Source organism: Leuresthes tenuis, unplaced genomic scaffold (assembly GCF_036924035.1).
Source record: "Leuresthes tenuis unplaced genomic scaffold, fLeuTen1.0.hap1 SCAF_11, whole genome shotgun sequence".
NCBI lineage: Eukaryota > Metazoa > Chordata > Actinopteri > Atheriniformes > Atherinopsidae > Leuresthes > Leuresthes tenuis.
This window is the reverse complement of record NW_027325365.1, coordinates 24,517,928-24,542,258: the sequence shown is the minus strand read 5'-3', so window position 1 is coordinate 24,542,258 and position 24,331 is coordinate 24,517,928. Positions and strand designations below refer to the sequence as shown.

Genomic DNA, 24,331 nt, shown 5'->3' with positions numbered 1-24,331 from the left:
GTAAAACTATTCCTTAACTGTCACGGTCAAAAACATTTGTACATTTCCAGTGATTGTGTCAGTAACTAAATAATGAAGTATAATGGTTCTTCATGATAAAAGTCATGATCAGCTGAGAATAGGACTTAGGAGAAAGCTCCTAACAGTAATTCACTACTTATTTACTGTTGAGGGGCAAACTCACTAAGATACACAATAATGACATTTTGACATTTTTAATGGACTGTTAGCTTTAGATTGTACAAAGCGCCAGAAAATTCCAGCCTTTTGCAGGCTATGTTTTTCACCGGGGGGAGAATGTTGGCTCCTTTTACTACTGGTGGGCTACACCATGTCCTTGTGGAAATCTCTGGTCCAGTCATCCAAACATGACAAATTACACCATCAAATGTCCTGAATAACAACACAGAACAGCTAAAAGACAAGAAAAAGAGAGAAAGGAATACTGAAAACACATCTGTTTGAAAGGAAATGGATGAACTGATTTGAAAAGTGTTTGATTTGCAAAGCTGAATCAAGTTTTTTTTTTAAGTAGCCAATTATTGTTCAGACTCTGAGGAAATACACTGGAAATGCTGTGATGGTCATTACTTTCAGAGAATGTCTGTGATGAAATTATGTTATTTTATCTTTTGGTACACCACATCTTTTATTGTCCATCTGCGCCTGCTTTTACTGGTCATTTCATGCCTTTCATTCTTTCTGTTCAATTTCTCACACAAAAGTCTTGAACATACTGTAATTAGATGTAGTAGTTGGATGTGTTTTTTCTCTTATGATAGTCCCAAATGCATTCAGAGTGGGAAAGTGTGCAGTTATAGCATGAGATACTTAAGTGTTTTAATGTCAGTGGCTTTTTTGGGGGGCTTTTTTCCAAACAACAGCATGTAAATGTGTTCCAGGCAACACCAGATATGAATACGCACCCACACACAGTCACACAGTTTGCATTCGTAAGAGGTGCACAGCATGCTTTAAATGCTTCTGACGTAGCGTTTGCATTGCAGTCTAATTGAATCATCATGTTTATCGTGACATGCACATAATACATTCTTCTTTACATAGATGCTGTTATTACAGTTTAGTGTTTGCCTTCCGGTTTCTGAGTTGGACAGACAGAGGGGAAGAGGCTGTGACAAAGGCTTAAAGTGCAGGGTAAAAATAAGTGGAAAATGTGGAAAAACACAGCAGAGACGGAGGCAAGACAACGCTGCTCTGCTTCCTGCTATTTCAGCTCATCTATACCACCGTAAAGAGCTATACAGATTTTCGAAGAGGGAAGAACTTTTCATTCCGGGTGCATTTTTCCTCCTACATATAGAATGACGTAAAATGATGTAGAAGCAATGACAATTTTGGCATAAAATCTCTTCACAGATTTGAAAGTGCTTTTGTATCAGTGTGTGGGTGAGGGAGGATATAAGTTTCTTCCAAGTCACAAATTTCTGCACATGCCAGAATAAAGTATGTTAGAGTTGCAAGTTTAAAATGATCCTCAACTTGTGTTTAGTGTCCATAATTACACACAAGTAAAGATAGGACAAATGAAATCCAGGGGAAAGACCTGGGTCTATAAAATATGATCAGTCCCACTGGATCCATTTGAAGCTACCATATGTAAGAATTTGCAGAACTGTACTTATATTAATGGGTTTTTTTTGCGCAATTGCATAGATTATAAGTATCAAAGCAAAAGTCTGTAAGTACTGCATTTAAGTAGAATTTGCAGGTGCTGTTCCTGTACAACATTTAACAGAAATATCTGTGCTTCATTCTCCTACTCCATTTCCAAGAGGCTTGTTATTTTAGTTGCCTCAAGGCCTCAGACACTTCACTGGAAAATGTAGTCATGAAAAAGAAATCTTTGTTTGTGCTGATGAACATGACTCCTGTATTGCTTTTCGTGCCACTCAATGCGACTTTCAAAGTAATATATTTCAAAAGGACAACTGGTTGGTGTGTCTAAAACGTTTCGTGTTTTCAGCCTAAAGGCTGGGACTTGTCAGCCAGTAATGTAGGAAGAGGATATCTTGATTACGATGTTAGTTCAGTAGATATGTTAGTTCATTGTCTGTTTCTATCCAAGCGTTTCTATCCAAGTTTTTTAACCATGCAGTTATTAATGACTCACCTTAACATAATAGTTTGTAACATGTAAGAAGTGATGACGCGGCAACTGAGACTGAAATCAAACAGCAACAACAGATCAGATGACTTTTTATAGTAAAGTATATTTGGTAGTATTTGTACTGTACCTTGACGATATCTGGTATGTACAGCGTAATGTTTTTCACTCCGTCTTTAATAACTCCTTTGAAAAACAGATCTGAACTGCAGGCAGATCAGTCAGGCACACACGCTTTTTGTCTAGCAAGACATGTTTGTGTAAGTTGTGCAGAATGGGGTCTGGCACTGTCCTGCTGAAATAACCCACCCCCAGGGAAAAGAATGATGGCAGCATGTGTCTGTCCAAAATGACAAAATCACTGATGCACCCCTGTATCATCACAGCTTCCTGCTTATGCACCTTTCACTTATAACAGGCCGGGTGGTCTTCCTCATCTTTTGCACATAGAACCAGATGCCAGTTTTTTTTCCAAAAGTAACTGAAACATGAACTCATCTGACCACAAAACACATGCCGACTGTCATCCATCTGAGATGAGCATGTGCCCTGAGAACGCATGCAGAAACATTTCTGCTTCCTCCTGGTGTAATAAAGTTTCAGGTTACATTTCTGGATGCAGCAGTGGACTGTATTCAGTAAAAATGATTATAGCTGAGCAAGTGTGACTATATTGACCATGGTGTCATGCCAGTTTCTCTAAAATTACTGCCTGAGGGCTCAAAGGTCACATGCATTCAACCTTTTCACATTTAGATTTTCCCCGACTCCCTGAATCTTTTGACAATATTATGCTCTGCGCAGGCCTAAAGATCAGAGTTCTTTGCAATCTTGTATTAAGAACTATTTTTTGGGAACATATACCTGTTTCTCTACACTACTCGTGTAGTGGTATGATTGCCACCTTCCATGTGGGAGACCTGGGTTCAAATACCCTGCATGAAAAATACTACCTCCAATAGGATTCCTTAGGCAAGACCCCCGTACCCTGTCTGCCTACCTGTAAGTTGCTTTAGATAAAAGCGTCTGCCAATTGCATGAACATAGCATAACATAACAAATTTGGCACCAAACAGGTGAGCCACGATCACTCCTTGCTTAGAAAGACTAAGCCTATAGTGGAAACTCCTGTTATATTCAATCCTGACACCTTTACCTGTCACCAGTCAACCAGCTGATTGTAGAATCTTCCACCACGGTGTTACTTATGAATTCTATAAACTTACTTACTCTCCTAACATTTTTTGAGTGTTTTATGTGATCAAATTTTAAATTTGTTCATACTCATCAAGTGCTATGAAACCCCATGATGGTATAGAATTATCTTCTTTTATAAATGCCAGCATGCTAGCCTAGCTATTTATGTTGTCTGTTCCATCTATTTATTTGAATTTCTTCTCTTTAGTCATCTTTTAAACAAAAGCTTGCTTTTAAGAGTTGATCTAATATGTAATGTGCTCTGTCAGGTCATTTTTTTTGTTTAGTTTGTTTAGTTCTATTGTCGAAAAAAATGTGATCGAGATATATTTTTCTGTTGACAAAAATACCCCGGCTATAATCAAAGAACAAAAAAAGTCAAAGCAAATGAGAAGAAATAATATAAGACTGGCTGAAGTCTTCATGAAAGCAAGTGTTAGAGAGAAAGAGCCACAGAAGCATGCAGAGACAGGTAACCGAGTCACTGGAGAAGAAAACAAGATGCCGCAGACTGCAGATAGATTGATGAGGAGCAGAGAAACTGAGGGATGGATGGATAAAAAGCTTTCCAGGCCTCCAGTTCAATGCTCAGTGGTCTTGGTTGGGTCAATGGCCCAAATCCCAACGTCCCCTGCAAGACACACACACAAACAAACACACACATACATAGCATTGATGGGATAAGTGGTTTAGATCCACTTAGATGAGAAGCTGTGGTTAGAGGACAATAGGTGAGTTTGTGTGTGCGTGTGTGTGTGAGTGTTAGAGAGCATGAAAGTAAGAGAGATCAATGTGTCGCTTTGTGTCTGGAGGTGAACTTGGGAGAAAACACAGTGTGGTTGTGATCTACCTGTACACAAACACACACAAACTATTGCTATCCCCTTGAGTAGAATTTAAGTCCAAAATTATGTAGAAAAGACATTGCATGATACATCATAAACTGCAAAGCTCTTTTATTTAGTAAGATAAGTCAAGTCAAGGACATGTCACATGTGACTTTAAATTTAAATTTAAATTTAAAATTTGATCACATAAAACACTCAAAAAATGTTAGGAGAGTAAGTAAGTTTATAGAATTCATAAGTAACACCATTGTGGAAGATTCTACAATGGTCAGTCAGCTGGTTGACTGGTGACAGGTAAAGGTGTCAGGATTGAATATAACAGGAGCTTCCACTATAGGCTTAGTCTTTCTAAGCAAGGAGTGATTGTGGCTCACCTGTTTGGTGCCAAATTTGTTATGTTATGCTATGTTTATGCAATTGGCAGACGCTTTTATCTAAAGCAACTTACAGGTAGGCAGACAGGGTACGGGGGTGGAAAAACAAGGCAGGAGAAAAGTTGATTTTGTAGGATTGGGGAAAGGGTTTAGAAACAAATTACAAAATGTATCTTATCTAATTCATTAACTGAGTTTGTGTTTACTCTGAAGGTACAGAGCAACATGCTGTAAACTGAGTACTGAAAACTTTAGCTGCAAAATGTCCCACTGTGTAAGCTAAACTAGCTAACCGCTAACTGGTTTTCTTTGTTCTGACCTGTAAAGGCTAACAGTTTTGGCTTGCACTTCATACCAGCAACACTTTTCACTTTACATGATTCATAAGATGTTATTAAAGATGTTATATAAAAGAATTTCTGTAAGAGCGACTACTTTAGCTGGAGTTTGACTGATCACTGTTAATACAGTCAACGGTTATTATAAATCCAAGCCCCTAGAAAGTTGACTACTACTCATAACAGTAGTATGTAACCACAGTATGTTATATTTTGCATAATGCAAGGGCAGACATAGCGTTGCATACCCTTTTACTATAAAAATTTTGAAAAAGTAATAAATGTGGATTTCTGTTTATGTAATGTTGATTTGAAATGGTTTTCTGGTATATCTGCTGCTTTACGGTAAACTGAGCTCTCACAATTGGTGGGGTTCCATGAGTGCCATCGGATTGGATTAATGACTAAATTACAATAAAACTGAGTTATTCAGTTCATGTAGACACCTTAATCTGACAAAAAAGATCGGGTCAATAACTCAATCCAAACGTACACTAAATGCGTACGTCCACGTTATGGATTGGATCGAGTGTTCTGCGCATGCTTGAGATTTTTTCCCAGGATCGTCACCCGGAAGTCGAAGGAGACAATATTACTGTTGTTGTCGCCGCCGTCGGAAAGAGATATACAACGCGATGGAAAATGTGCCGTTGTGCATCGCGTTTGTGCCATAACCGTGCGCATCACAAACTCTTTCCTGAATGAGTTTTTTGTTGTTGTTGGTGGTGAAGAGGTCAACCGGAAGTGGCTCTATTAGCGATAGCTGAAATGGGTACAGCGCCACCTATCGTACCGGGGTTTGACATGCTTTGTGCCAGTGATTTGATTCGTTCACTGCTATATATCCAAGTATAATTACCCTCAGATAAGGAGCATAACCCAACTATAGCTATAACTGAGTTAATATCATCATGTAACCCAACTGACAGTCTGCCTCATATAGGGAATCTAGTGTTTGAAAAGATGTTAACCTTAAGGTGTACCACAAGAACCAGCCATTATGCAAACAAAGCAGCGGCTCAAAGGAATACGTCATTACCTTTTATTGTTTCACAGTGTTTACATTCTTTGGCACAAATAGAAATGTCCACATCTGAGCACAGATTTATTACATTGCAAATCTGTAAACTTAAACAGCATCTTTCTGGAGTTAGGCAAACAAATTAAGACGTTACTGTTTAGCTCAAACTACAGTTTGTGTTGCAGCTCGCGTTGCAGCTAAACTCTGTATTTTTAAAACTGTTAATATTTGTCCAATAAAAGCCAATGATCCTAGTTAAACAAATCGGTGTTCGGTCATTCTCCCATAAAACAATAATGTAGCTTCAGAATAAACGTATCGAGAAAGTTTTGCTCTCATCACTTAAATTGAAAATAGACAAAAATTGCTATGAAATTAGAATATTTCAAGTGCCAATTTCACCTCATAGATTTGATTCAAACATAAAGGATGGGAAAAAGATCAACTGTAGGAGCAGAGTTATTTCAATTCTAGACAACAGTTTATCCGATGGTCACATACTGTCAGATAGAGCTGATTTGAACTCACCCCCTGTGAGTTTCTTCTGAAGGCAGAGTTTGCTGTGTACAACTAAAAAGCAGATCGAGTCTCCAGCAGCGAGACTGTGGATCATTTTGTGCTTTCTTCCTGAGACTTGAAGCTGTAGAGGAGATCTGAAAGAATCCTTTTATTCATTAAAAGAAAAGTCTTAGGAGCTGAAAAGGCAGAATGTTTTTGGTTAAAGTGCCGTTTTTTTCACAAATTTTGACTTTTTTTGTGTTTTTTTTTATCATTCAAGACTAATATGAAATATCAGAAATATATGTAGTTGTTATCATAGAGGCTCTGGTAGATAGCTCATGTTACTGTCATACAGACAAGTGTATTCATCAGTCAACTGACCATCAATTAAAAGCAAATACCAGCATTCCCTCTTATATTGTAATAGATGGATCTTGATACTTTAAGGGATGAGAGGCTGACTGTTTACAAAAATACATCATGAACAGTAAATATTTCCTAAATATCGTCTTAAGAAAAGTTCTGTTGCAGACTTCCTTTTCTTGTGTGTTTTTCTGTATGTTAGTGTATGTGCACCCTGTAATTTCTTCTCCATGCCAGTTACTTCAGTAATGTCCATGAAACACTGGCTTCAGAGACCCATAATTTTCACCTACAACAGAGCGTGTGGGTCTTCACATTATTCTAACCATGGAAATAGCTCTCGGACTGTTTCACACAGACTCCCTGTGTTGGACAAAAGGAGGAATGATTCATGTCGTCGTTGGGGCTAATTCTTGGATGAATAAACAAATCAGCTCAAAACACTCCCACTCAGGTTGATTTGAGGGTGCTTGGAAATGCATATTGCAGATACGGGGTGTTATTTTAAGATGTCAAGTAGTTTACATCCAAAGCGGGAATGTGAAGTCTGTGGGGGAATTTTTTACCCTTTATGCGCCTCGTGTCTTAAGAACTGAACAAAAAGAAGATTCAGAAAATTTGTGAATGTCATTTAAGGGTCAAGTAAAAAAAATTGTTCTTATCCTCTTAGGAACTCGACTTACTGCATGAAAGTGTCCATGTCGATGACGGTGGAGGAGAGCGATGAGGGCAAATGCTTTAGCAGCAAAATCCGCCATCTGGAGAAAGCTGAGATAACCCACAGCAAAATGATCAACTGTCCTGATATTGAAGACTATTTGGCTCCATACAAACAGCCGCAGATGACCTGGTACAAGGTATGACGCAAACAGAGAAAAACACTTGAGAAGTCATCTGTAGAGTGTTGTAACTGAATCAGATATGCCTCTATCTCCTGTTAGGAGTGTGAACGGGTTGAATGGAGAAGCTCCGTCATTGTGAACACCACAAATATTTGGATTCCTGAGATAGAGGAGGGTGATGGAGGAAATTACACCTGTGAATTACAGTATGGATCCAGGCTGGTGCGACGGACAACACAACTCAAAGTCACAGGTAGGAAAAAGTGCATGGCTGGATGGTCCAAATAAGGAAAAAGACATCATCTGGACTTATGTAATGAAAAAGAAACTAGATCTATCTTAAAGTAGTCATTCAAACTGTGTTTTGACATTTGGTGGTAATCAGTGCACTCACCTCACTGCTGTGTGGAAAGGAGGAATGTATCAGTGAAAAGACACTGGTGGTCTTTATTTGGGGTCAAAGAAGGTCCCAAAAATCAAATCCCAGATGAACCAGCAGCCCCTGAAGGGAGTTTATTAAGATCTTCGGAAGTATACTGCGTTTCCTGAGTGGACTGTGCTTTCTTCCCCATCATGTTTGCTGTAATTTTTTTTGTTGTTGTTTCTTTCCTTTCTGGGTTTCTCAGCCTTAAAGCCCTCAACAAATGCTTCTCCAAAATATCTAGTAGCTGGCTGGCTATTTGATCAGAAACTGGGATGTGTCCTCATAAATCATGTCTTTAACGTGTTCACACTTGGCTATTAGTGGTCACCAGTCAAGTTCAGATTCTCCTCTGACCTGTGTCACTTATGTGAAGCCACCAAAATCGGTCCGAAATGTGTGAAGATTGGACTTAAAATGTTGTGGTGTGAACTTGTCTGAAGTGAACGTGACAGTCATGTAATCTAACATCTAACAATAACAGTATAATGAAGCAAACAGCGAGTGAAAACTGACGTACAGTGGGTGGTCTCTGGTCTTCTGGACCATAACACCAAATATAGACTTTTTTTCCTTAAAAAAGAAAAGAAAGTCCTGCATACTCATTATTCATATCCATACACCCCTGGTTTTCTCCAAAACCACGACTAAGTACAGTATACTCGCTTTTGTGACACTTTTACTAATTGTTATATTTGGCTTGTAAGATCTGAGTTGATTAGGATTCACAAATTTCCAGCCACAAGGTAAAGTTCACTGATACTGTATGCACTGCTTTGTGGTATCGGACCAAAAAGTAAGTTATACATTTGATACACTATGTCCCATTCATTTAGACTGTTCGACCCCCAACTGACCCTGGTCATAAGGGACAATTGAGATGGTAATACTGACTGGGAATTTGGGAATTTACTTATTGCAACAGAGCATTTTTACATGCTGTTTAGGTGAATCTTGAACGGGATGAGCTTGGACAAGATTAGATATGACTGGATGTAATGGGTTGGAATGTGATGAAACTGGTCCAGACAAGGGAGAAGATGGGGCCTGTCAGGTGCTGTTTGACAGAACAAACATGCGAATTGGGAAAGAAACATACAAGCAGTATGTTAACAGTTCTGGTTACTCACGCGTCGCTATTTTTGATGAGATAACACTTTTGGGGTAAACTAACAACCACCAAAGACACAGAGTTTACTTAAACATAGTATGAACGTGCTCTCTGTCGGCTGTTAATATATAACTGATCTCCTGACTCCAGAGCATCCATTATTTTGACAGATTTCTAGACTCAGCAATACATCATTCATCATTACCACAGCACTTTTAAAGTTTCATTGAGTGCACTATACAAATGCAGTCTAAAATAGTGGAGAAGATTTACATGCTTTTCACCATTTTGTAATTTAAAGATAGAAAGTTTGAAGCTTCAGTGACTTGACTTTACTTTGAAACAGCAGTAACATCTGTACTCTGCTGTTAGAAGCTCAAGCTGAGTTCCATTTGCACTTTTCTTCTTGTGCGTGTTGCTTTTAGAGGGAGGGTTGTTGTCTTTGCTTCTATGCACATTTCTTCTTGTTCTTTTGTTGTTCTGTGCCATATGCAATATCTTGTTGGAGTCCACGAGCAATGCAAACACATTGTGGTTATCTTTATAATGCATACACATAAGCATGTACCTTGGTTTAGCTTCACACGTGCAGTGTGTTTTTCATATTTACACTGATACGGTACACAGATGACGCCACACACTGTGACTGATTCTCTCGACTGACATACTGCGACGTGCCATGATAAGCAGCATGTGAGAGTTGTTACAACTTGAAATATTTTCTTTAAGAGGGTACGCCATAACATTTAGCGTTCCATGTCGTCTTACATTTTGATTCCCAGAACCAAAGTCTGAGCCTCTTTCAGCTGGCACTTTGTGCCGTGTTTCAGATGTACAGCTCTTTCTTGCAGAGTAGAGTTGACATGAACAGGCACTGCTTCATTTTTCAAGGAATTATTCACCACCACGTTGCCCGAGTTGCCTCTATCTATTTTCCTGTGGAGCAGGACAGCATAAGAAATCATCGCCATTCCTCTACATTTTCTCACTGCGCATTTATGGCACACTGCATGTACTCATAAGGAAAATGATTTTGGTTGTTTCCCGCTTTTGGCTGTCAAACTGGATCAAATCTTAGGCTACAATTAATGTTAAGCGCTGTTATCCAACAGTAATTTTTCTCCAGCATGTAGGATTATATTGTGTTGTATATCTCAAAGGATGCCATTTGCTGTGATGTCCCGAACCCCAAAGGAACAAGTCAGAGATATGCAGTTATAGGGTGTGTTAGATAAAAGTGTAATGTTTTATGACATCCTTTGAACAGATTCCAGAAAAACTACTTTCAAGTTTTCTCACGATATTCAAGCGATGGATGGTGACTAAGTTACATTGTTTTGCAATGAGTTCTGTGTTAATTAGCAAGATACTTTCAATCTGTTGATTAAAAGCAATTATTGGAGTTTGTGTTGCGGTAATGTTCAGTCAATAACACATCAACACTTAATAAAACACTAATGTCCATTCCTAGGGTATTACCTTGCAGGATGAGTGGCTTATTGAGGTACCTTCAGGTTCATCTCTGAATTTTCAGTATCACAACGCTGTTTCACTTCTTACCATCATTGGGACTTAATCTCATAGGTCACCATGGTGGTGTTTTACATACATAAAGCCACTGCCTCCCAACCAATATCTTTTCTTAGAAAAATAAAATAGGTGTGTTCTCTGTCTGTGAAAACATAGCACTGATTCTGATCAGCTCATTAATTTCATGTTTACATTGTCTGCTGCTGGCATTCTTTTATTTTTTTTCTTTATTGTTTTGTCATCTCTTCTTACTGCTTTGGCTGCAGAAGCTGTGCTGCTTTTCAGTCTGATGGAATTACTTATTATGATTAGTTAACTGAAGACAACTAAATCCGTTTAACATTAGCATCCACATATCCGGAAAAGTCAGTGGGAAAGCCTATGTTAATTTACCAAGCAGTACCAATCTCCATTTTTAAGATTAGTTAAACCAGAGCACCTGAATATACCCTGGATCTACTGACCCTGCTTCATAATACGGGCCCCTTTGTAACATCCTGGTTGAGTTTAGGCAATGTTGTTGGTTAGGCTTAGTAATTGTCATGGTTAGGGCTAAAATTCATATTTTGTACTGTGCTACTGTGCCGTTCTTATACTTTACATGTGGTTGCTCTCATGACTACTAGAGGTACAGCCTACATAAACAAATAATATGCAGTACATTTCAGATTTTCTCTGAATCACATGGGATGCAATGATTGCTGTGAAGTAAAACTCATAAACCTAATTTTCAGATTAATGCAAGTTGACAAAGACAAACAAAAGTCCTTATTTTGCCCTTTGGGTGCACAACAATGTTTATAATTAAACCATAACACTTGCTATATTCAAAATCAGTTCAAGCTTACTTAAAGTAGAATGAGTATAATGAGAGCTGAGACTTTTATGTTGACCTTGTCTCGAGTGATTTTGTTAACATGTGAAACAGAAATATAAAACGTCTGACGATACTTTAGGCAAACTTGATACATTTGAAACTTATTTTTTAGCTCCCAGATTTATTGAAAAAGCTTATTAATAAGATGTCACGTAGCGTGTCAGGTGCTGTGAAGGGAAAACACCCTTAACTAATAATAAACATTTGTTTAGTCATTTTAAGGATGTCTAGATCACCTGCAAAATATGCCCAAAATGACATTCTGTTAATACGCAGACTGAGATGGATGAGATGAGCTTCTTTAGAGCAGAAGGTATATTTCATGCTAGAATGAAAAACAGGACAACATGCTAAATGTGTTGTTATTCTATCAGCCTTAATATGTGTTTTAAATGTTTAGGTTTGATAGCTGTTCAGTTGTTTTCTCAAGATAAAAAATGCTAATTATGAGGTGTCCATACTTAGATGCCAAGTTTAAAAAAGCCTCTTCCAACTTTTAGCATTTACTGGCTGTCACATACATGTTTTCTGTCTTTCTTTTCTCATTATCAAATAAGTTGGCTAGATTAGATAGGGAAGCAGAGTAGCATATGGGGATTGAGAAGCTCACCAAAGCAATATAAGCATGAACTAACCAAGCTTTGTGAGTTTGTGTGTGTCTCTGTCAGCTGGATGCCGTGCATGCCGACTGTTATGAGGCCAATTTGTCTTGACCTGTTTAGGAAGCCAAAAGATCTCTGATCACATTAAATTTTTCAGCCTCTCCTTTCATTCCTCTTTATCTGTCTATCTTTGACTAAAAGTGTCTATACCAGCAGAGTGAATGGGCCAATACTTAGGCCAATACCAAGTGTATCCATGTTTGTGTGCAGACAGTAATTTATGTGTAACTCGCTGCAGATTTAAGACCATTCAGTGTCCTTGAAGTTTCACTGTTGTAAAAGGATCTATTCAACTGCATGCTTATGCTGTAGGCCGACATGTGTAGTGAAACCAGCCCTCATCCACCAGCGTATGCCAGGCCTTGGCTAAACAACTCAGTTGTTGATCCTGTTGGTAGATCTGTGTCTCTTGGCAGCAGATATTATCATGATGCTTTTAACATTAAATAAAGATTAAAGTAAAAAAGACAGAGACAGAGAGAGCCTAGAGATCTCCTCTTGGCTACGATGTTGATTTCAGTAAACATAAAGCTGAAATAAAAGGGTTGGAAATCTCGAAAAATGCAACTGGGAGACGTTGTTGGAAATTTCACACTCTCGATGCTCCTCATTCAAAGCTTCTCTCTTCTTTTTAAATATTTACAACCCTCTAATTACCTGCTGTACCTGAGGGAAGTGTACACTTTGTTAGGTTGGGTAATCTCTTGTGTTTGTAATGATGTTCTGTTTTAGCCCTGGGATATCCCGAGCTGACTTATTATGGAAGATTTTCATTATAGAGGTAAGTACTTGTTGTCAAACCATTTTCCTAGAAATGATGATCCTAAACAAACTAATTGTTTTCATAATTGCATTTGTGGGGTAAATAATTGCGTGCTAGCTTAATGCTCTGAGGCAGTGTTTTTTTTTTGTTTTGTTTTTTTTTGGACAGAAAGTCTTATGAGACATTGGGTGTTTTGTTCTACAAACATTATGTTGCTTGAATGAACAGGCCAAAATAAGCCATGTTTCTAAAAAAAAAGTATTTTTTCGCCCAGAATCCAGTGGCAGTGGATGTTTGATGCATTATGTTGTTAAAATCTTACATACTAACACTAAAGGCCTCTGTCTGCATCGATTTTATTTAAACAAATGGTAAAATGAGCAAAATTAAATTACTTAAAATTGACTCATTTATATCATGTGCCTTTTTTATTCAGTAGTATAGTGTGATATGGCATGGATCAGGTCTTTTTGGGGGGTTTCCATGGTTTTCCACTCTGTCTGCTGGATTTGGAATAAAAACTCCAAAGTTGTTCTACACCACGTCTCAACTTTTTTTTTAACACATCATTGCAGAAAACCACTTATGGAGATTTAATAAAACCGAAGTAAGACCAGAGGGTCTTCCTCTTAATTTCCATGGTTATCAAAGAAATTAATGTTTTCTCTGAAATGATTAAATAACACATTCTTGGAGTAATGCAAACAGAAAAGGTAGAGATAGACTTAACTCTTCTGTTGGGTTTTATAGCTGTCATGTTTCAGAGTGAGGAGCGTCACCAGCCCTGAGCTGCCTTCAGGAGCTCTCTGCTGCCTCCCACACCATGGCTCTGCTTTGTGTTTGCCTGCTAGGATGCACATAAAGACTAAAGAAGGATGGATCTAATGCTGTGTACACTCATGTCTTTATGTGTGTAATATATGGTGAAAATATAAACACTGTTGGGACCTGACAGAAGAAGCAAATCAAAGGCAATACCAACGTGCTGTACAAAATTGGAAATGGATCATAAATGTTTTCCTATCAGAATTTGTCAACAATGTATTTTTCATGTACGGTATGTATTTAAATTTTTTAATTAAATTAATAAAAATCTGTTGTAACACTATAACTTAGAAGCTTGCCTGTTGTACCTCAAGTCCTCATACATGCATTTTTGCTTATCTTGCTTAAATAGACCTCCTAACTGGCCTGTGTGGGCAGGTACCTTTTGCATGTCTGCTCAACAAAATCTAAACCAACCTGCCTCTGCGTGTGTCATATGCAGTGAGTTGTCAACGTAAATAATGCATTTTGCCATACCAGCTATGAATTTTGAATTACAACACCTGCTACGTGTATTTTTTAAGTTAAACATCAGCTTTATCTTCTAACTCACACCAAGTCAGTTCACACATTACACCATCGGAGAACGAAATAAGTGGCTCTCAATTTGAAACTGAAAGGTTGAAGGATGCTAGTTGTTCCCACTGTCTGCGGGAGCATTCTGCCGCACAGTTCACTTACAGTACACGGTTTATGGCCCACCTCTGACTGTGCAAGAACCAGTGGAGGTGAAAGACAAAAATACTTGTTTATGAAAGCCAGTTCCACTTCACTGGATATAAATTATTTAAAACAGAAGCTGACAGTTTCAAATAACTATGTGAACTCATGCGCGACATTCAGACTATGGTACAAAATGTAGGCTAGAGTGCACTTGTCACTCATGGACAAATCTAATTTGATGTTTGAAGTGTTTGTGTGTATTATATCTTGAACGACACATCTTCCATACATACATCTCTGTCTTAAAATGAACAAAAAAGTATTTTATTGTAATAATTTATTGTATTTAAGAGTATGTTGTTTTCTAGATAGTACACTAGTATACTTACTTTGTGTCTAATTAAACACTTTCTTGAATTTTGAAGCGAAACAGAGCTGATGTGAAATGGTTAGTGGTCATTGAAGCAGACCAATCAGAGCAGAGAGACTTTAAAGTTTTACAGAGCCTAAACTGAACACTGAATTTGCCACGTTAAGGTAGGTACGTTTTCACATTAAATTCTGCTGGCCTTAGCCACTGCTACATGCTTACCTCTTTAGCATAGTTAAGATTACCTTAATCTCATTCATTTGTTGCCTTAAATTGCTCCATGAAGACAAATTAGCATCTCTTTCAGTGAACATGTTGGCATTTCTGCCCAGTCTGAGACAATCATGTCACAGTTACATAAGTACATCTTTATATCACGCTCCGTAACATATCAGAGAGTTGACAGATGTCTGTTTAGTGCTACATTTCTGAGCTAATCATCAATATTAATGTTCCAATCTTACTTGTCTGAGAGGATGCCTTGCATACTTCATCTTTTCAGTGTTTAACCCAGTATGTCTCTGCTTTCTTCTCTTTTTATCACTCTCTTTTCTTCTAAAAGTCTTTTTTTTTTTTAAAAAGTCTCATCCATATTTCAGGGGCATTTTAAAGTAAAATGTGTGTTTGCAAAGTACATGGCATTTAGGCCAAATTTAACTGCTGAGAATCTCTGTTGCAGTATGTCATTGTGTGTGTGGTAGAAACAGTGTGAGAGAGAACCAAAGAGAGAGACAGAGACAGCGATGCAATTTACTGTGGTGTAAAATCTTCCCTCACTGGAACAATGTTAAGCCTAATGCAATACTCTTTCCCCTTCACACCAGTTCCCCTCACTCATACGCTTCCTGCAGCACACATGACACATTAAAGACTGCTTTGTCTTTACCCGTAAGCCTGTGTGATACTCTAAACCTCCTTTTCAAGTGTTTTCATTTTATTTTATTTCCCCATTCTTTCCCTGTATTGGTGCAGTGGCACAAAGGGAGTTCTTTGAACTACGAGGGTGCTTCCTGTGCTTTGGTACCGCGGGAACCTTTTGCAGGAAGTACCCTCCTTCATTTTTGTGTCAGTACAACAGTAACTGAAGACAGCTGCATTTCATAGAACCCCCTTTGTAGGATCATTCCAAACTCGATCCTCAGAGTTGGTACTTTCCCAGCATCAGGGAAACCTTCTGTGACTTTACTGTTTGGTGATTTGTCAAGGTGATGCATGTGTCACCCAGCATTTTTCCTTTTTTGTCTGACAACCTGGAAAAAAAAAAAGGGGTATTTGTAGGTTTTGTTCAACACAACATGCCATCAGATTTGAATGTGCAAAACAAACAAAGCTGGATGGGTTCTGTTGGTGAGCAGCAATCTTTAAGTCACAAATTGTCAGTCAGACTGAGACTGGGCTGGGCTTTCATCCTCAAACCATTTGAGTGCTGCTTTTGCAGTATGCCTCTGGTTGTTATCAAGCTGAAAGCTGAACTTCCATCACAGTCTCAAATCTCTGGCAACAAAAAAAACATAAAAACAAGCATGCCCACATTTTCCACCATCCATCATCTTTAGTTTTACCAGTTTCACACACTGCTGATGAGGAATATTCCCACACTGCTACCACCATGTTACCCCACCACCATGCCTCACTGTGGGGTTCTAAAGGTGATGGGAGGTTTAGAGACAGTGGAGCATTTTCTTGAAGGCCAAAAAGTTCTATTTTGGTCTTTATCTCTACTTTAGTTTCCTTCTCCCAGGTGCATTTTGGTGAAGTCCAAATATGTTTTCTTGTTTTTCCTTTCAGCAATGATTTGTTTTTACTGGCCACTCTTCCCATTGTCCAGCTTTGAGATTCCTGCCCTAAAGGTTACCTTTTAGCTTCTTTGCTGCCTCTCTTATTAATGCTCTCCCTGCCTGGTCTGTGAACTCCCCTTTCTTGGAAAGTCTGTTGTGGTGCCATATTTTTTCTTCAATATTCTTCAATATTTTTTCAAAGCACTTTGTATGATGATTGGTTGAAGTGATAAACGCCACACCAAAACCTTCCATTAAGCTGTCCTCCATGAAGTCTACAGTTGGATGCTAAGAGGCAAACAGTTGGAGGTTTGGTCTGAAAGAGCCTGATGTTCCTCACCTTTGTCTCTTTTAATGTACCAAAGATAGATAGATAGACCGAACGACAGACTGACCAAATTGAATAGGGATTGCAGTAGATTTAGAGAACAGTTGGGTACGCATGATTGGAAACATGGAAGGTTGAATCTGATAAAGATATATATACCAGGTTTCTGATACCTGTAAACAGCATAACTGCAATGTGCTCAAAACCTTGATAAGATTCAGAACCAGCATACTAACATGCCTGTAAACCTACTCAGAGTGTAATAATGTGACATACTGTATTTCCCTCTTTTTCGCCTAATGGGCACCAGAAAGAGGCTATTGAAAGAGCTATGGGTATTTTGCTATATTTTATATGGAGCATCCTTTTTTAATTTGAGAGCCTTCTGATTTTCATAATCAGATATTTTACTACAATCCTTGGATGGATCCTCACACCCTGATGGCCACTGCTTGCGTGCAGATATGCTCTACTTCACCTCAAAACTTTCTGGTCTCGTTTTGCTTGTACAAATGTTCTGCTGTCCACTTCCAGCCTCTCCCCCGGTGCTGAGGCTTCCTCTGCTCCCTCATGGGTTGCTGTAAAACAACCCTTTCAAAACTCCCAGCCAGCAGAGTGTCAGATTTGACACTGACAGGCTTGTGGGTGCGCTTGTTTTACTCACCAGCATCCCTTAACTGAGATTGAACAGCTTCACATCATTTTTTTTTTTTTTTTTTGCAGTTTTATTCATTTTATTCATAAAGCATTCATTTTCTTTCAAAGTTTCTCTGGGCAGTTTATGAAGAAAGTTCAGTTCAAGCCCAATCAGTATGCAGTCTAATAAAGTCAAACTCAATCTAATTTGCAGTTAGAATTAATACAAACAGAAGAAGTGACTAACAGGATGACAGCCCAACTGGTGAGTTTGGGTGAACATGAATATGTACAGCCTGTAGCTGATGAAGTTAATGAAATCATAATGCATCACAAACATTTCTTGAATTTATGCTACACCAAGAATACTGGAGATTAGCATACAAATCAAAGTGCTAATGAATTCTCTGGGTTTGTTGAGTGTGTTGTAGAAATATAAACATATAGTTTCATGTAGTTTGTGATAAACAACCTTTAAGTTTACCTTGCAACATTGTTTTAGATAAATAAACTGTTTTTTTTTTTACCTAACTGATGACGAGAAATCAACCCATGCAGAAAGTTTTAAGTTAAGATGTGAAGTGCATATTTTCACATGAGAAGAGTGTGACAGAGTGTGTTTTGTTATTGCACAAAAACAATAAGATCTACTTTTAAAATTTTTAATAAAAAAAAAGGCTTTTCATTGAAGATCAGTCTGTGCATCGCTTAAATGCAAATAAATGACACTTTTGGGATCTGGCTGAAATGATAGAAGCTCTTTTTGGAGCATTTTTCTCGGTTGTTATCGATGTATCCTTGAATATTCCCTTTGTTAAAATTTAAAAAAAAGCATTTTCCGACTATTTTTACACCTATTATATTGACACTTGTAATATATAACGTACAGAGAGTGACTGTACAGTACAAAACATAAAGAAAATGATCAAATGTTTTCTTTATGTTTAGGTTTTTTCTTGACCTGACTGTAGTCCATAAGGTTAACGTTCAAAATGCTGGAAATCCACCACAAACACAGAAGCAGCTTGATGTTATGATTGAAAAGGCCTTGTGACACATTGTTACAATAATGTTGAGATTAATTATATACTTTTGACAAATGTCCTCAACCTAAACCCAGTAAAAAGTCTGTAATTATGTAAATACGCTTACAGTAGCAAAACCACAGTCCCTCTGTTCAACAAAGGCGGTGAGCTTACAGTAAACTATGTTCCAACAGCGAACCATTTGTCAATAATGTGAACATAACCAGAAGCTACTTAATGGATTTTAAGGTTTTCTTAGAGTAGTAAGACGAAAGAACGTTAAACATTCAGGCATTCCCCCATTAATCTGTTTCAATTCACTTCAGTCTGTTTATGTAGAAATGTGAAATAACATCAAATGTAAAAAAGTTTATTTACAATGTGAATCAAACTACAGAAAAACTACAGAAAGGTGCTAATAACTGGATATTCTCTCATTTGGTTTCTCAAGTGAACTGACGGACATGGGCAACTTTAAATATAAATCACATCTTTAAATGATTAAAAAGAAATGTGTGATGAAACTGACTGTTGTCAAATTAGATGAAATTAAATTGCGATGCATTTAGCTACAGGTTCCAAAATGCAGCGATGTCCCCGTTTGTCCGGAGATTACTTTTCTGACGATATAAACTTTGCTGATTTGCGTTGCAAATAATCCCAGATGTCGTCTGATGTGCTGTCGTCAGTGTTGTGTTCCTCACAGTAATTCCACAATGTTCACTGGTAACAGTTCCTGTTGTGGCAGAAAGCGAGTTGCACCATGCATGGCTGGCAACATGCCTTAAAGGAGCAAAGTCAGTGTGAGATCGGATGAATAGTAACTCAAAATTATGCAAAGAAGGGAGTGCAGATAAATCACATGAAACTGTGGTTGTATTTCGGCCTCATTTGTTGATATCCAGAGCTCTACTAACCATAGAATGTTACAATTATCAACCCAATTAGGAGTATTTTGACATTTTTTAAAGGTGAAAATGTACAAGTTATTTTTTTCTCCCATAAAATGTCACAAACAAGACAAAATGATAAGTCTGTATCATTATAGTGTTTGATGAGTTGGTTAATTTCTGTTATTTTTTGGCACACGAGCTGTTGGAATGTGAAATTATAGACTGCATTTTGTGACAAAATGCTGGACCCACTGACAGATGTCAGATGTTGCTGTGCCCGGAGCCATGTTCGCATAAACTAAAACGTACAGCGTAGACGTCAAAGAGTAGGCGAGTATGAGCACAGCCTCATCCACAGTGTGTTTAAATCGGGATTTACTTTGAGAATGAATTAATTTTACATAAAAACTCTTTACCTTTAATAGGATTATATGGATTAACTAAAGTCAGCAATTGTATCAAATCCACAAATTAATTTTCCTAAAACATATGAAAGTATTTTTATAAAGATTTACTAACTGCATTATCCAACACTGCATGAGCACGCAGGGTGTTTTCAGCGATGTTTGACTTGAACACTATGCACACCATATATGGTAAATCCCTTTTTTTCTGCTGGTCGTGGAGCGATAAAGATGACAGGCTGTTGTTAGTAATGATAACGTCGCTCAACTTCTTGTTGCTTCTGAGTGTGCATCGTTGTTTGTGTCTGGTGACCCGTCCAAGGTGCCCAGTGGCAACCAGGATGGGCTCCAGCTGCAGCTTCAGTGGGTGTAGAAAATGAAGAAATGAACAATACCATCTTTTTCCACTTCTGGATTGATCAGAGCTTGCTTTTTAGTGTATGCACACCCTTGTACCACAGCGTGCGTGTGTGAATTTGGTCGTGACCTGATAAATAGTATCTTTTCCACTTGAGATGTGCTTCAACATGATTCATCCACTGGTCTGGAAAATAAGGGAGTCAAGAGGTTCATTATGTATACACACATACTTACACGCAGATACAAGTTTAATTTGTCCACTGATGCTGAAGAAAGACAAAAACCCATGTTCCTCACCTACTCACACATACATGCAAACACACACACAGCCGTGCACAGTTGTTTAGGAAAAGACTCAAAGGAGCATCACTGTTAACCATCTCTCCTCGTGTTTTTCCATCTCTCACAGACAAACACATACACACACGTGTAAAACCCACTGGTCAAGTTAATTGCATTAAACAACCTTAAGATGCAGACCCTTCTGTCTCTCACACATCGATACCTCTGACAGAGAAGCAAGTGAAGGAAAACAACAAAAAAGGACAAAACAGGAAGAAAAAAAAGTGGAGGCAATAAAGTGGAGCGATGATGTAAATGGGTTTGTTGTCAGGTTACCCATACAGGACATCAGAAACCAACTTCCTCCATGTGATTGTTATGCTTGGATGTTCTGTTTCCTCTGTCTCTGTCATTATGCTGTGAGTTACCAAGCAAAGAGATCAGGCATCCAATCATGAGCTGAAATTAATCAGATGTTCTTCTTCTCAGAGATTGTGTTTTTGTAATATTTTGGGGAGGAATTGCTCGGCTACCACGTATCAACAGATTAGATTGATAAACAGTTGGGACAGTTTGGAAAAGTAAGGGGAAGGAAAGCATTTTGAGTCTGCAACACGTTCCAAAGAGAGGTTGAGCTGTAAAGTTTTCCCCACTTTATAGTGCTGTCACTCCTTTCCTATCCATCCAAATCCTCCACCCACCTTTGACTATTAAAAAACTCAGCCTCTGGCAGAGTTTGGTGTATTTTTCCATTTGTAGTGAAATTAATCTGTTTGTCATTTCCTATGTATTTGCATGCATTACATTTTGTGTAAATTATCATGAACATTTTGTTCCTTTGGATGTAATCACTTACCTGGACAGTTATTTACAAAAATTTAGGGTCTGAAGCATATTTATTTTAGAATGGTCAAAAATGTTAAAAGTAGCCCTGAGTATATATCTCTGCCAAAACACTACAATATTTGGTCAAGTGTTTTTCATATGTTGGTCATTTTTATGTGAACATAAAAAGACTTACTCAAAATATATATTTAAAAAAAGAATCAGCTATCTTTATATCTTAATAAGTATTTCTGAACTAGGATTATGTGGAAACCGTTTTTATTAAACATTTTCAGCAGCATGAAAAGTTATGCTCCAGAGATCAGATCCTTTACAGCAGCCCACCAGGCCAACTGCCTACTCTGAAGAGTTTTCTGTTGTCATAGTGCGATAGCATCTGCCAGTTTCTCTCCACTTAGTTTGTTTTCTCCAGGTGAACTTGGTAAGTTACAGCGAGCATCACTGTTTTGGGGTTTAGTACTTTTTCTCCTGCCATTTACATCTGCATTCCTCTCTCCAGCTCTGTGTTCACAAACACTGCATCTTAATTCAGCTGAATTACCAACAAGAGGAGGTAAAGAGGAGTTAAAAGAGGTACAAATAACAGATTTGGAGGGGGGGTTGAAACATTTTACTTTCTTATCCGTAATCATAAATATTACAATACACAGTATATTCCAGTGTTGGTCATCTTGCTTTTAAAAAGTAATTTGTTACAGTTACAAATTACTTCTACCAAAAAGTAATTGAGTTAGTAACTCAGTTACCTCTTTGTAAGAGTAATTAGTTACTCAGCAAAGTAACTGTGACGTTATTTTTCACGTTCTATGCACTATTACGTTCTATAACATCTTTAACGTCAAAGATGTTTATATTAACTGACTGAAGAACAAAAACACTACATACAGTATTTTAGAACATTTGGTATTTATTTGAACTCAGTAGATTACAGCCAGCCATATGGCATGCATAGAAATAAAAATATATAAAAAATAAATTTTGAAAATGAAATTCAAGTGCAGAATTAAGAAACACCTGTAAACTTGGGTAAAACGAAACAAAGGAAAATGTGGCCATTAAGTAGTGCAAATCTCTTTAACTGTATTTTAGACCTACTGCACAATAAACAGAACACTATATTTATATATTTATATATTTGGGCTTGGGGATGGGTTAGCAGCAGCAACAACAAGTGCCATGTTATCATGTGTCGATGTGATTAAGTCTTTTCTCCTGGGCATAGCTGCATGTTACATAAACATTCTTGCCTTTAATTAAAATGAGTGAGAAGTAGTGCCTGTACTTCCAGTTTGAGAACCTTACCTTTGAACTTCCCTGGCTCGTCACCATTGTCGCTGTCTTGTTGTTTTTGGCAGTCAGAGTGTGCAGTGAGACAGCGTGAGCAGGGCATGATCCGCCCATGCAGCCAATCATCATCGCATTTGCAACGGCGTCATCATCCCCACCCCTGCTCTCTTCAGGCAGCTGATGTGTGGCCAAAACCTGACACTTTGCGGTTCTTTCAACCAAACTGTAGTAACGTGCAACTTCACATTCTCAGTTACGACAACGGCGTTGCAACGATGGGAAAAGTAATTGATTAGATTAATCGTTACTGAAAAAAACAATGCCGTTAGTAACGCCATTATACTCTAACACCGTTATTACCAACACTGTTCATGCCAGGAAGATGCTTGTAGTAAAATGTCAGACACCCCTGAAGCAGACTGTACCATTTCATTGTCACTGGCTCACGTCTACGCCGGCGCGTGCACAGAAAAAAAATTGCACCAGAGTGCTGTGTTGCAAGTAGCTGTAGATGAATGTAAGTAGCTATCTAACTAGTTTATTACACGTAAGTTTCTCACTTTCAGAGTTTCAGAATTATATTGTGTCAGGTGACTTCAGACAAATGCTAACGTGCGTCTTTGGCTTTCCATCTAAATGTAAAATGTCATAATGTGAATGTTTGCTTACATGTTATCTATCTGTTGCCTTTGTGCGCTGCAGGCGTGCACTGTGGTCAAGTTGTAAACAATGCCTAAAGCGTGCTGTTGCCAGGTTTGACAGTTGCCCCCTTTTTGAACCACATTAAGTTGAATTGACAGGAGAAATATAATATGGATGTTTGCGTGTTTGTAGTGTTATTTGTGTATTAGCGTAGCACATCATATTATATTAAACTACTATGTAATATTGTTTCATTTTAATAGGCTTTTGAGTGGTGTTTTAGATATGTGTTTGCCTTTTTGATAGTAGCTTTTGGTTCTGGTTCAGCATTGTGTAGATCTGCATTTGAGCAGTGTGTGTTTGTGTGTGTGTCTGATTTGCTGGCAGTTAGGGTCTACAATACTTTGTTGGTGACTGCTGACTGCAAAAGTTGTTTGTGTGGTACATTATGTGCCCAATGAACTGTAAAATGGTGTAAAATTCTGTTTATCATCATCTACAGACTGCAGACATTTAGTTGAACAAGCAAAATACTGTAAGGATTATAAGATTTATGTTAACTGGAGCACGCACATGCGCTGCACTGGGTTCCCTTTACCTGGAGAAAATGTTGACCCCCCCACCACCAATTGCCACATAGGTATGGTTTTGTCCAAATTCTGGTAATATCTGTTTTAACATTTTAGTTCTATTTTGTCATTTTTTTCGACATAAAGAAGCGTGAAAGGTTTTAGATGGGTGTATTTATCACTGATGAGAAAATCAATCTTTGAGGGCAGCATCAGATTGAGTCTGGAAAGTGTTTGCTGACTCCACATTTGTACCGTGTTGCCAGATCGTTTACTGTCAGAATAGTTTGGAAGCAAAGTAGGTGATAAGCTTTTTATTAATCTTTTATTCACTGACCTCAGAAAGTGAGGTTTCAGAGACCCCATCATGGTTCACTGGCACATCTAAAAAAACAGACCTCGTGTTAATACAATTAATTTCACCAGTGCTTTAACCTGCAAAGATAAAAA

The 24,331-nt window shown here is 38.0% G+C and overlaps 1 protein-coding gene across 2 annotated transcripts in view; it reads left to right on the top strand.

Moving 5' to 3' along the window:
• The window catches only part of il1rapl2 (interleukin 1 receptor accessory protein-like 2), a 421,604-nt gene that overhangs the window by 282,918 nt on the left and 114,355 nt on the right, over positions 1-24,331 (top strand). For both annotated transcript variants that reach the window (XM_072396229.1, XM_072396230.1), the window contains exons 5-6: positions 7,438-7,624; positions 7,709-7,862. In XM_072396229.1, coding sequence (XP_072252330.1) covers positions 7,438-7,624; positions 7,709-7,862 — 341 coding nt within the window. The remainder of the gene's footprint in view (positions 1-7,437; positions 7,625-7,708; positions 7,863-24,331) is intronic.